Source organism: Salmo salar, chromosome ssa29 (genome assembly GCF_905237065.1).
Source record: "Salmo salar chromosome ssa29, Ssal_v3.1, whole genome shotgun sequence".
Taxonomy (NCBI): Eukaryota; Metazoa; Chordata; class Actinopteri; order Salmoniformes; family Salmonidae; genus Salmo; species Salmo salar.
Window position 1 is genome coordinate 40,851,580 of NC_059470.1, and position 14,676 is coordinate 40,866,255.

The 14,676-nt window shown below is 45.4% G+C and overlaps 1 protein-coding gene across 1 annotated transcript in view; it reads left to right on the top strand.

Moving 5' to 3' along the window:
- The window catches only part of LOC106590686 (type-1 angiotensin II receptor-like), a 36,981-nt gene that overhangs the window by 13,187 nt on the left and 9,118 nt on the right, over window positions 1–14,676 (top strand). Inside the window, exons 2-3 of the mRNA XM_014181846.2 lie at window positions 212–832; window positions 1,021–1,236. Coding sequence (XP_014037321.2) covers window positions 266–832; window positions 1,021–1,236 — 783 coding nt within the window. The 5' untranslated portion in view covers window positions 212–265. The remainder of the gene's footprint in view (window positions 1–211; window positions 833–1,020; window positions 1,237–14,676) is intronic.

A 14,676-nucleotide genomic window follows, 5' to 3' on the forward strand; every position in this document is an offset into this window, starting at 1 on the left:
GCTCTAACGTTAGGGTGTAGGGTGAACGCTCTAGGGTGTAGGGTGTAGGGTGAACGCTCTAGGGTGTAGGGTGAACGCTCTAGGGTGTAGGGTGAACGCTCTAGGGTGTAGGGTTTAAGCTGTAGGCTGCTTGTGTGCATCAGTGTTCACGGCTTGTTGACAGCTCCTCTCCTGGACTGTCACTGAACTTTGCCTTGTGTTTCTTTAATAGTACTGACTGTCTGTCGTAAGCCCTGGGACCTGGACATAGCTGCTGCACAGGGTGATGGAGAACTTTACGGCGGGAGGAGAATCGACCACAGAGACAGGAGGGATCCATCTGAACTGCAGCATGTCCGGGAGACATAACTTCATCTTCACCCTGATCCCGGTAGTGTACGGCTGTAACTTTGTCATCGGCATGGTGGGGAACAGCATGGTGGTGGTTGTCACCTACCGTTACATGACGCTGAAGACAGTGGCCAACGTGTTCGTCCTCAACCTAGCCATCTCAGACCTTACCTTCCTGATCACCCTGCCCATGTGGGCCACCTTCACAGCCACAGGCTACCAGTGGCCCTTCGGTGGGTTTCTGTGTAAGGCCAGCGCTGGCCTGGTTATGTTTAACCTCTACAGCTCCGTCTTCTTCCTCACCGCGCTCAGCATCGACCGCTACCTGGCCATCGTCCACCCGGTGAGGTCGCGGCAGCGCCGTACTGTGCTCTACGCCTGTATCACCTGCGTCCTGGTTTGGCTCTTCGCCTTCCTGCTGTCCGTCCCCACGGCCCTGACCAGAGACCTGATGCTGATCACCAACTACAACATCACCACGTGTGGCGTGCTGCACCCTGAGGTTTGACACGATCAGGGTTTTTTTTTTTTATTGTGGTAATTAGTGCTACTACAGTTTCTCTGTTGAATTCCATTGAGTGTGAAGTCTCAATGTGTTTGTATCCCTATCATCTAATACGGTCTCCAGCTGGGGAAACTCCACCACTATCCACTAATAAATTAATTAATAAATTAAAACCAATCAATCAGGGCTCCAGGCACCTCCTCGTCGCCATCGGCCTGATGAAGAGCATCCTTGGTTTCCTGTTTCCCTTCCTCATCATCATCACCTGCCACTGCCTGATCGGTGGAGCCCTGGTCGGGGCGCGGAGCATCCAGAAGACCAGCCGGTCGAGAGACGATGAGGCGTTGAGGATACTGGCGTCGGCTGTCGTAGTTTTCTTCCTGTGTTGGGTGCCCCACCAGGTGGGAAGAGACTCTCTCCACACTCACACTGCATTCTAGAGATACTCCCTCCACACACTGCATTCTAGAGATACTCCCTCCACACACTGCATTCTAAAGATACTCCCTCCACACACTGCATTCTAAAGATACTCCCTCCACACACACTGCATTCCAAATATACTCCTTCCACACACTGCATTCTAAAGATACTCCCTCCACACACACTGCATTCTAAAGATACTCCCTCCACACACTGCATTCTAAAGATACTCCCTCCACACACACTGCATTCTAAAGATACTCCCTCCACACACTGCATTCTAAAGATACTCCCTCAAAACACTGCATTCTAAAGATACTCCCTCTACACACATTGCATTCTAAAGATACTCCCTCCACACTCACACTGCATTCTAAAGATACTCCCTCCACACACTGCATTCTAAAGATACTCCCTCCACACACACTGCATTCTAAAGATACTCCCTCCACACACACTGCATTCTAAAGATACTCCCTCCACACATTGCATTCTAAAGATACTCCCTCCACACACACTGCATTCTAAAGATACTCCCTCCACACACACTGCATTCTAAAGATACTCCCTCTAAACACACTGCATTCTAAAGATGCTCCCTCCACACACTGCATTCTGAAGATACTCCCTCCACACACTGCATTCTGAAGATACTCCCTCCACACACTGCATTCTAAAGATACGCCATCCACACTCACACTGCATTCTAAAGATACTCCCTCCACACACTGCATTCTAAAGATACTCCTTCCACACACTGCATTCTAAAGATACTCCCTCCACACACTGCATTCTAAAGATACTCCCTCCACACACACTGCATTCTAAAGATACTCCTTCCACACACTGCATTCTAAAGATACTCCCTCCACACACACTGCATTCTAAAGATACTCCCTCCACACACACTGCATTCTAGAGATACTCCCTCCACACATTGCATTCTAAAGATACTCCCTCCACACACACTGCATTCTAAAGATACTCCCTCCACACACTGCATTCTAAAGATACTCCCTCCACACACTGCATTCTAAAGATACTCCCTCCACACACACTGCATTCTAAAGATACTCCTTCCACACACGGCATTCTAAAGTTACTCCCTCCACACACTGCATTCTAAAGATACTCCCTCCACACACTGCATTCTAAAGATACTCCCTCCACACACACTGTGTTCTAAAGATACACCCTCCACACACTGCATTCCAAAGATACGCCCTCCACACTCACATTGCATTCTAAAGATACTCCCTCCACACACTGCATTCTAAAGATACTCCTTCCACACACTGCATTCTAAAGATACTCCCTCCACACACTGCATTCTAAAGATACTCCCTCTATACACACTGCATTCTAAAGATACTCCCTCCACACTCACACTGCATTCTAAAGATACTCCCTCCACACACTGCATTCTAAAGATACTCCTTCCACACACTGCATTCTAAAGATACTCCCTCCACACACTGCATTCTAAAGATACTCCCTCTATACACACTGCATTCTAAAGATACTCCCTCCACACTCACACTGCATTCTAAAGATACTCCCTCCACACACTGCATTCTAAAGATACTCCCTCCACACACTGCTTTCTAAAGATACTCCCTCCACACTCACACTGCATTCTAAAGATACTCCCTCCACACACTGCATTCTGAAGATACTCCCTCCACACACTGCATTCTGAAGATACTCCCTCCACACACTGCATTCTAAAGATACGCCCTCCACACTCACACTGCATTCTAAAGATACTCCCTCCACACACTGCATTCTAAAGATACTCCTTCCACACACTGCATTCTAAAGATACTCCCTCCACACACTGCATTCTAAAGATACTCCCTCCACACTCACACTGCATTCTAAAGATACTCCCTCCACACACTGCATTCTAAAGATACTCCCTCCACACACACTGCATTCTAAAGATACTCCTTCCACACACTGCATTCTAAAGATACTCCCTCCACACACTGCATTCTAAAGATACTCCCTCCACACACACTGCATTCTAAAGATACTCCCTCCACACACTGCATTCTAAAGATACTCCCTCCACACACACTGCATTCTAAAGATACTCCTTCCACACACTGCTTTCTTAAGATACTCCCTCCACACACACTGCATTCTAAAGATACTCCCTCCACACACTGCATTCTCAAGATACTCCCTCTACACACACTGCATTCTAAAGATACTCCCTCCACACACTGCATTCTAAAGATACTCCCTCCACACACTGCATTCTAAAGATACTCCCTCCACATACTGCATTCTAAAGATACTCCCTCCACACACACTGCATTCTAAAGATACTCCCTCCACACACACTGCGTTCTAAAGATACTCCCTCCACACACTGCATTCTAAAGATACTCCCTCCACACACACTGCATTCTAGAGATACTCCCTCCACACATTGCATTCTAAAGATACTCCCTCCACACACACTGCATTCTAAAGATACTCCCTCCACACTCACACTGCATTCTAAAGATACTCCCTCCACACACTGCATTCTAAAGATACTCCTTCCACACACTGCATTCTAAAGATACTCCCTCCACACACTGCATTCTAAAGATACTCCCTCTATACACACTGCATTCTAAAGATACTCCCTCCACACTCACACTGCATTCTAAAGATACTCCCTCCACACACTGCATTCTAAAGATACTCCCTCCACACACTGCTTTCTAAAGATACTCCCTCCACACTCACACTGCATTCTAAAGATACTCCCTCCACACACTGCATTCTAAAGATACTCCCTCCACACACACTGCATTCTAAAGATACTCCCTCCACACACACTGCATTCTAAAGATACTCCCTCCACACACTGCATTCTAAAGGTACTACCTCCACACACACTGCATTCTAGAGATACTCCCTCCACACATTGCATTCTAAAGATACTCCCTCCACACACACTGCATTCTAAAGATACTCCCTCCACACACTGCATTCTAAAGATACTCCCTCCACACACTGCATTCTAAAGATACTCCCTCCACACACACTGCATTCTAAAGATACTCCTTCCACACACTGCATTCTAAAGATACTCCCTCCACACACTGCATTCTAAAGATACTCCCTCCACACACTGCATTCTAAAGATACTCCCTCCACACACACTGCGTTCTAAAGATACACCCTCCACACACTGCATTCTAAAGATACGCCCTCCACACTCACACTGCATTCTAAAGATACTCCCTCCACACACTGCATTCTAAAGATACTCCTTCCACACACTGCATTCTAAAGATACTCCCTCCACACACTGCATTCTAAAGATACTCCCTCCACACACTGCATTCTAAAGATACTCCCTCCACACTCACACTGCATTCTAAAGATACTCCCTCCACACACTGCATTCTAAAGATACTCCCTCCACACACACTGCATTCTAAAGATACTCCCTCCACACACACTGCATTCTAAAGATACTCCCTCCACACACTGCATTCTAAAGATACTCCCTCCACACACACTGCATTCTAGAGATACTCCCTCCACACATTGCATTCTAAAGATACTCCCTCCACACACACCGCATTCTAAAGATACTCCCTCCACACACACTGCATTCTAAAGATACTCCCTCCACACACTGCATTCTAAAGATACTCCCTCCACACACACTGCATTCTAAAGATACTCCTTCCACACACTGCATTCTAAAGATACTCCCTCCACACACTGCATTCTAAAGATACTCCCTCCACACACTGCATTCTAAAGATACTCCCTCCACACACTGCATTCTAAAGATACTCCCTCCACACACACTGCATTCTAAATATACTCCCTCCACACACTGCATTCTAAAGATACTCCCTCCACACACTACATTCTAAAGATACTCCCTCCACACACACTGCATTCTAAAGATACTCCTTCCACACACTGCATTCTAAAGATACTCCCTCCACACACTGCATTCTAAAGATACTCCCTCCACACACTGCATTCTAAAGATACTCCCTCCACACACACTGCGTTCTAAAGATACACCCTCCACACACTGCATTCTAAAGATACGCCCTCCACACTCACACTGCATTCTAAAGATACTCCCTCCACACACTGCATTCTAAAGATACTCCTTCCACACACTGCATTCTAAAGATACTCCCTCCACACACTGCATTCTAAAGATACTCCCTCCACACACTGCATTCTAAAGATACTCCCTCCACACTCACACTGCATTCTAAAGATACTCCCTCCACACACTGCATTCTAAAGATACTCCCTCCACACACACTGCATTCTAAAGATACTCCCTCCACACACACTGCATTCTAAAGATACTCCCTCCACACACTGCATTCTAAAGATACTCCCTCCACACACACTGCATTCTAAAGATACTCCCTCCACACACTGCATTCTAAAGATACTCCCTCCACACACTGCATTCTAAAGATACTCCCTCCACACACACTGCATTCTAAAGATACTCCTTCCACACACTGCATTCTAAAGATACTCCCTCCACACACACTGCGTTCTAAAGATACACCCTCCACACACTGCATTCTAAAGATACGCCCTCCACACTCACACTGCATTCTAAAGATACTCCCTCCACACACTGCATTCTAAAGATACTCCTTCCACACACTGCATTCTAAAGATACTCCCTCCACACACTGCATTCTAAAGATACTCCCTCTACACACTGCATTCTAAAGATACTCCCTCCACACTCACACTGCATTCTAAAGATACTCCCTCCACACACTGCATTCTAAAGATACTCCCTCCACACACACTGCATTCTAAAGATACTCCCTCCACACACACTGCATTCTAAAGATACTCCCTCCACACACTGCATTCTAAAGATACTCCCTCCACACACACTGCATTCTAGAGATACTCCCTCCACACATTGCATTCTAAAGATTCTCCCTCCACACACACCGCATTCTAAAGATACTCCCTCCACACACACTGCATTCTAAAGATACTCCCTCCACACACTGCATTCTAAAGATACTCCCTCCACACACACTGCATTCTAAAGATACTCCTTCCACACACTGCATTCTAAAGATACTCCCTCCACACACTGCATTCTAAAGATACTCCCTCCACACACTGCATTCTAAAGATACTCCCTCCACACACTGCATTCTAAAGATACTCCCTCCACACACACTGCATTCTAAATATACTCCCTCCACACACACTGCATTCTAAAGATACTCCCTCCACACACTGCATTCTATAGATACTCCCTCGACACACTGCATTCTAAAGATTCTCCCTCCACACACTGCATTCTAAAGATAGTCCCTCCACACACACTGCATTCTAGAGATACTCCCTCTACACACACTGCATTCTAAAGATACTCCCTCTACACACTGCATTCTAAAGATACACCCTCTACACACACTGCATTCTAGAGATACTCCCTCTACACACACTGCATTCTAAAGATACTCCCTCTACACACTGCATTCTAGAGATACTCCCTCCACACACATTGCATTCTAAAGATACTCCCTCCACACACTGCATTCTAGAGATACTCCCTCTACACACACTGCATTCTAAAGATACTCCCTCCACACACTGCATTCTAAAGATACTCCCTCTACACACACCGCATTCTAGAGATACTCCCTCCACACACTGCATTCTAAAGATACTCCCTCCACACTCACACTGCATTCTAGAGATATTCCCTCTACACACTGCATTCTAGAGATACTCCCTCCACACACTGCATTCTAAAGATACTCCCTCCACACACACACTGCATTCTAAAGATACTCCCTCCACACACTGCATTCTAAAGATACTCCCTCCACACACACTGCATTCTAAAGATAATCCCTCCACACACACTGCATTCTAAAGATACTCCCTCCACACACTGCATTCTAAAGATACTCCCTCCACACACACTGCATTCTAAAGATACTCCTTCCACACACTGCATTCTAAAGATACTCCCTCCACACACACTGTATTCTAAAGATACTCCCTCCACACACTGCATTCTAAAGATACTCCCTCCACACACTGCATTCTAAAGATACTCCCTCCACACACTGCATTCTAAAGATACTCCCTCTACACACACTGCATTCTAAAGATACTCCCTCCACACACTGCATTCTAAAGATACTCCCTCCACACACTGCACTGTAAAGATACTCCCTCCACACTCACTGCATTCTAAAGATACTCCATCCACACACACTGCATTCTAAAGATACTCCCTCCACACACTGCATTCTAAAGATACTCCCTCCACACACACTGCATTCTAGAGATACTCCCTCCACACATTGCATTCTAAAGATACTCCCTCCACACACACTGCATTCTAAAGATACTCCCTCCACACACACTGCATTCTAAAGATACTCCCTCTACACACACTGCATTCTAAAGATGCTCCCTCCACACACTGCATTCTGAAGATACTCCCTCCACACACTGCATTCTGAAGATACTCCCTCCACACACTGCATTCTAAAGATACGCCCTCCACACTCACACTGCATTCTAAAGATACTCCCTCCACACACTGCATTCTAAAGATACTCCCTCCACACACACTGCATTCTAGAGATACTCCCTCCACACATTGCATTCTAAAGATACTCCCTCCACACACACCTCATTCTAAAGATACTCCCTCCACACACTGCATTCTAAAGATACTCCCTCCACACACTGCATTCTAAAGATACTCCCTCCACACACACTGCATTCTAAAGATACTCCTTCCACAAACTGCATTCTAAAGTTACTCCCTCCACACACTGCATTCTAAAGATACTCCCTCCACACACTGCATTCTAAAGATACTCCCTCCACACACACTGTGTTCTAAAGGTACACCCTCCACACACTGCATTCTAAAGATACGCCCTCCACACTCACATTGCATTCTAAAGATACTCCCTCCACACACTGCATTCTAAAGATACTCCTTCCACACACTGCATTCTAAAGATACTCCCTCCACACACTGCATTCTAAAGATACTCCCTCTATACACACTGCATTCTAAAGATACTCCCTCCACACTCACACTGCATTCTAAAGATACTCCCTCCACACACACTGCATTCTAAAGATACTCCCTCCACACACTGCATTCTATAGATACTCCCTCGACACACTGCATTCTAAAGATTCTCCCTCCACACACTGCATTCTAAAGATAGTCCCTCCACACACACTGCATTCTAGAGATACTCCCTCTACACACACTGCATTCTAAAGATAGTCCCTCTACACACTGCATTCTAAAGATACACCCTCTACACACACTGCATTCTAGAGATACTCCCTCTACACACACTGCATTCTAAAGATACTCCCTCTACACACACTGCATTCTAAAGATACTCCCTCTACACACTGCATTCTAGAGATACTCCCTCCACACACATTGCATTCTAAAGATACTCCCTCCACACACTGCATTCTAGAGATACTCCCTCTACACACACTGCATTCTAAAGATACTCCCTCCACACACTGCATTCTAAAGATACTCCCTCTACACACACCGCATTCTAGAGATACTCCCTCCACACACTGCATTCTAAAGATACTCCCTCCACACTCACACTGCATTCTAGAGATATTCCCTCTACACACACTGCATTCTAGAGATACTCCCTCCACACACTGCATTCTAAAGATACTCCCTCCACACACACACTGCATTCTAAAGATACTCCCTCCACACACTGCATTCTAAAGATAATCCCTCCACACACACTGCATTCTAAAGATAATCCCTCCACACACACTGCATTCTAAAGATACTCCCTCCACACACTGCATTCTAAAGATACTCCCTCCACACACACTGCATTCTAAAGATACTCCTTCCACACACTGCATTCTAAAGATACTCCCTCCACACACACTGCATTCTAAAGATACTCCCTCCACACACTGCATTCTAAAGATACTCCCTCCACACACTGCATTCTAAAGATTCTCCCTCCACACACTGCATTCTAAAGATACTCCCTCTACACGACTGCATTCTAAAGATACTCCCTCCACACACTGCATTCTAAAGATACTCCCTCCACACACTGCACTGTAAAGATACTCCCTCCACACTCACTGCATTCTAAAGATACTCCATCCACACACACTGCATTCTAAAGATACTCCCTCCACACACTGCATTCTAAAGATACTCCCTCCACACACACTGCATTCTAGAGATACTCCCTCCACACATTGCATTCTAAAGATACTCCCTCCACACACACTGCATTCTAAAGATACTCCCTCCACACACACTGCATTCTAAAGATACTCCCTCTACACAAACTGCATTCTAAAGATGCTCCCTCCACACACTGCATTCTGAAGATACTCCCTCCACACACTGCATTCTGAAGATACTCCCTCCACACACTGCATTCTAAAGATACGCCCTCCACACTCACACTGCATTCTAAAGATACTCCCTCCACACACTGCATTCTAAAGATACTCCCTCCACACACACTGCATTCTAGAGATACTCCCTCCACACATTGCATTCTAAAGATACTCCCTCCACACACACTGCATTCTAAAGATACTCCCTCCACACACTGCATTCTAAAGATACTCCCTCCACACACTGCATTCTAAAGATACTCCCTCCACACACACTGCATTCTAAAGATACTCCTTCCACACACTGCATTCTAAAGTTACTCCCTCCACACACTGCATTCTAAAGATACTCCCTCCACACACTGCATTCTAAAGATAATCCCTCCACACACACTGCGTTCTAAAGGTACACCCTCCACACACTGCATTCTAAAGATACGCCCTCCACACTCACATTGCATTCTAAAGATACTCCCTCCACACACTGCATTCTAAAGATACTCCTTCCACACACTGCATTCTAAAGATACTCCCTCCACACACTGCATTCTAAAGATACTCCCTCTATACACACTGCATTCTAAAGATACTCCCTCCACACTCACACTGCATTCTAAAGATACTCCCTCCACACACTGCATTCTAAAGATACTCCTTCCACACACTGCATTCTAAAGATACTCCCTCCACACACTGCATTCTAAAGATACTCCCTCTATACACACTGCATTCTAAAGATACTCCCTCCACACTCACACTGCATTCTAAAGATACTCCCTCCACACACTGCATTCTAAAGATACTCCCTCCACACACTGCTTTCTAAAGATACTCCCTCCACAGTCACACTGCATTCTAAAGATACTCCCTCCACACACTGCATTCTAAAGATACTCCCTCCACACACACTGCATTCTAAAGATACTCCCTCCACACACACTGCATTCTAAAGATACTCCCTCCACACACTGCATTCTAAAGGTACTACCTCCACACACACTGCATTCTAGAGATACTCCCTCCACACATTGCATTCTAAAGATACTCCCTCCACACACACTGCATTCTAAAGATACTCCCTCCACACACTGCATTCTAAAGATACGCCCTCCACACTCACACTGCATTCTAAAGATACTCCCTCCACACACTGCATTCTAAAGATACTCCCTCCACACACACTGCATTCTAGAGATACTCCCTCCACACATTGCATTCTAAAGATACTCCCTCCACACACACCTCATTCTAAAGATACTCCCTCCACACACTGCATTCTAAAGATACTCCCTCCACACACTGCATTCTAAAGATACTCCCTCCACACACACTGCATTCTAAAGATACTCCTTCCACAAACTGCATTCTAAAGTTACTCCCTCCACACACTGCATTCTAAAGATACTCCCTCCACACACTGCATTCTAAAGATACTCCCTCCACACACACTGTGTTCTAAAGGTACACCCTCCACACACTGCATTCTAAAGATACGCCCTCCACACTCACATTGCATTCTAAAGATACTCCCTCCACACACTGCATTCTAAAGATACTACTTCCACACACTGCATTCTAAAGATACTCCCTCCACACACTGCATTCTAAAGATACTCCCTCTATACACACTGCATTCTAAAGATACTCCCTCCACACTCACACTGCATTCTAAAGATACTCCCTCCACACACACTGCATTCTAAAGATACTCCCTCCACACACTGCATTCTATAGATACTCCCTCGACACACTGCATTCTAAAGATTCTCCCTCCACACACTGCATTCTAAAGATAGTCCCTCCACACACACTGCATTCTAGAGATACTCCCTCTACACACACTGCATTCTAAAGATACTCCCTCTACACACTGCATTCTAAAGATACACCCTCTACACACACTGCATTCTAGAGATACTCCCTCTACACACACTGCATTCTAAAGATACTCCCTCTACACACACTGCATTCTAAAGATACTCCCTCTACACACTGCATTCTAGAGATACTCCCTCCACACACACCGCATTCTAGAGATACTCCCTCCACACACTGCATTCTAAAGATACTCCCTCCACACTCACACTGCATTCTAGAGATATTCCCTCTACACACACTGCATTCTAGAGATACTCCCTCCACACACTGCATTCTAAAGATACTCCCTCCACACACACACTGCATTCTAAAGATACTCCCTCCACACACTGCATTCTAAAGATACTCCCTCCACACACACTGCATTCTAAAGATACTCCTTCCACACACTGCATTCTAAAGATACTCCCTCCACACACACTGCATTCTAAAGATACTCCCTCCACACACTGCATTCTAAAGATACTCCCTCCACACACTGCATTCTAAAGATACTCCCTCCACACACTGCATTCTAAAGATACTCCCTCTACACACACTGCATTCTAAAGATACTCCCTCCACACACTGCATTCTAAAGATACTCCCTCCACACACCTCACTGTAAAGATACTCCCTCCACACTCACTGCATTCTAAAGATACTCCATCCACACACACTGCATTCTAAAGATACTCCCTCCACACACTGCATTCTAAAGATACTCCCTCCACACACACTGCATTCTAGAGATACTCCCTCCACACATTGCATTCTAAAGATACTCCCTCCACACACACTGCATTCTAAAGATACTCCCTCCACACACACTGCATTCTAAAGATACTCCCTCTACACACACTGCATTCTAAAGATGCTCCCTCCACACACTGCATTCTGAAGATACTCCCTCCACACACTGCATTCTGAAGATACTCCCTCCACACACTGCATTCTAAAGATACGCCCTCCACACTCACACTGCATTCTAAAGATACTCCCTCCACACACTGCATTCTAAAGATACTCCCTCCACACACACTGCATTCTAGAGATACTCCCTCCACACATTGCATTCTAAAGATACTCCCTCCACACACACTGCATTCTAAAGATACTCCCTCCACACACTGCATTCTAAAGATACTCCCTCCACACACTGCATTCTAAAGATACTCCCTCCACACACACTGCATTCTAAAGATACTCCTTCCACACACTGCATTCTAAAGTTACTCCCTCCACACACTGCATTCTAAAGATACTCCCTCCACACACTGCATTCTAAAGATAATCCCTCCACACACACTGCGTTCTAAAGGTACACCCTCCACACACTGCATTCTAAAGATACGCCCTCCACACTCACATTGCATTCTAAAGATACTCCCTCCACACACTGCATTCTAAAGATACTCCTTCCACACACTGCATTCTAAAGATACTCCCTCCACACACTGCATTCTAGAGATACTCCCTCCACACACTGCATTCTAAAGATACTCCCTCCACACACACACTGCATTCTAAAGATACTCCCTCCACACACTGCATTCTAAAGATAATCCCTCCACACACACTGCATTCTAAAGATAATCCCTCCACACACACTGCATTCTAAAGATACTCCCTCCACACACTGCATTCTAAAGATACTCCCTCCACACACACTGCATTCTAAAGATACTCCTTCCACACACTGCATTCTAAAGATACTCCCTCCACACACACTGCATTCTAAAGATACTCCCTCCACACACTGCATTCTAAAGATACTCCCTCCACACACTGCATTCTAAAGATACTCCCTCCACACACTGCATTCTAAAGATACTCCCTCTACACACACTGCATTCTAAAGATACTCCCTCCACACACTGCATTCTAAAGATACTCCCTCCACACACCTCACTGTAAAGATACTCCCTCCACACTCACTGCATTCTAAAGATACTCCATCCACACACACTGCATTCTAAAGATACTCCCTCCACACACTGCATTCTAAAGATACTCCCTCCACACACACTGCATTCTAGAGATACTCCCTCCACACATTGCATTCTAAAGATACTCCCTCCACACACACTGCATTCTAAAGATACTCCCTCCACACACACTGCATTCTAAAGATACTCCCTCTACACACACTGCATTCTAAAGATGCTCCCTCCACACACTGCATTCTGAAGATACTCCCTCCACACACTGCATTCTGAAGATACTCCCTCCACACACTGCATTCTAAAGATACGCCCTCCACACTCACACTGCATTCTAAAGATACTCCCTCCACACACTGCATTCTAAAGATACTCCCTCCACACACACTGCATTCTAGAGATACTCCCTCCACACATTGCATTCTAAAGATACTCCCTCCACACACACTGCATTCTAAAGATACTCCCTCCACACACTGCATTCTAAAGATACTCCCTCCACACACTGCATTCTAAAGATACTCCCTCCACACACACTGCATTCTAAAGATACTCCTTCCACACACTGCATTCTAAAGTTACTCCCCTCCACACACTGCATTCTAAAGATACTCCCTCCACACACTGCATTCTAAAGATAATCCCTCCACACACACTGCGTTCTAAAGGTACACCCTCCACACACTGCATTCTAAAGATACGCCCTCCACACTCACATTGCATTCTAAAGATACTCCCTCCACACACTGCATTCTAAAGATACTCCTTCCACACACTGCATTCTAAAGATACTCCCTCCACACACTGCATTCTAAAGATACTCCCTCTATACACACTGCATTCTAAAGATACTCCCTCCACACTCACACTGCATTCTAAAGATACTCCCTCCACACACTGCATTCTAAAGATACTCCTTCCACACACTGCATTCTAAAGATACTCCCTCCACACACTGCTTTCTAAAGATACTCCCTCTATACACACTGCATTCTAAAGATACTCCCTCCACACTCACACTGCATTCTAAAGATACTCCCTCCACACACTGCATTCTAAAGATACTCCCTCCACACACTGCTTTCTAAAGATACTCCCTCCACACTCACACTGCATTCTAAAGATACTCCCTCCACACACTGCATTCTAAAGATACTCCCTCCACACACACTGCATTCTAAAGATACTCCCTCCACACACACT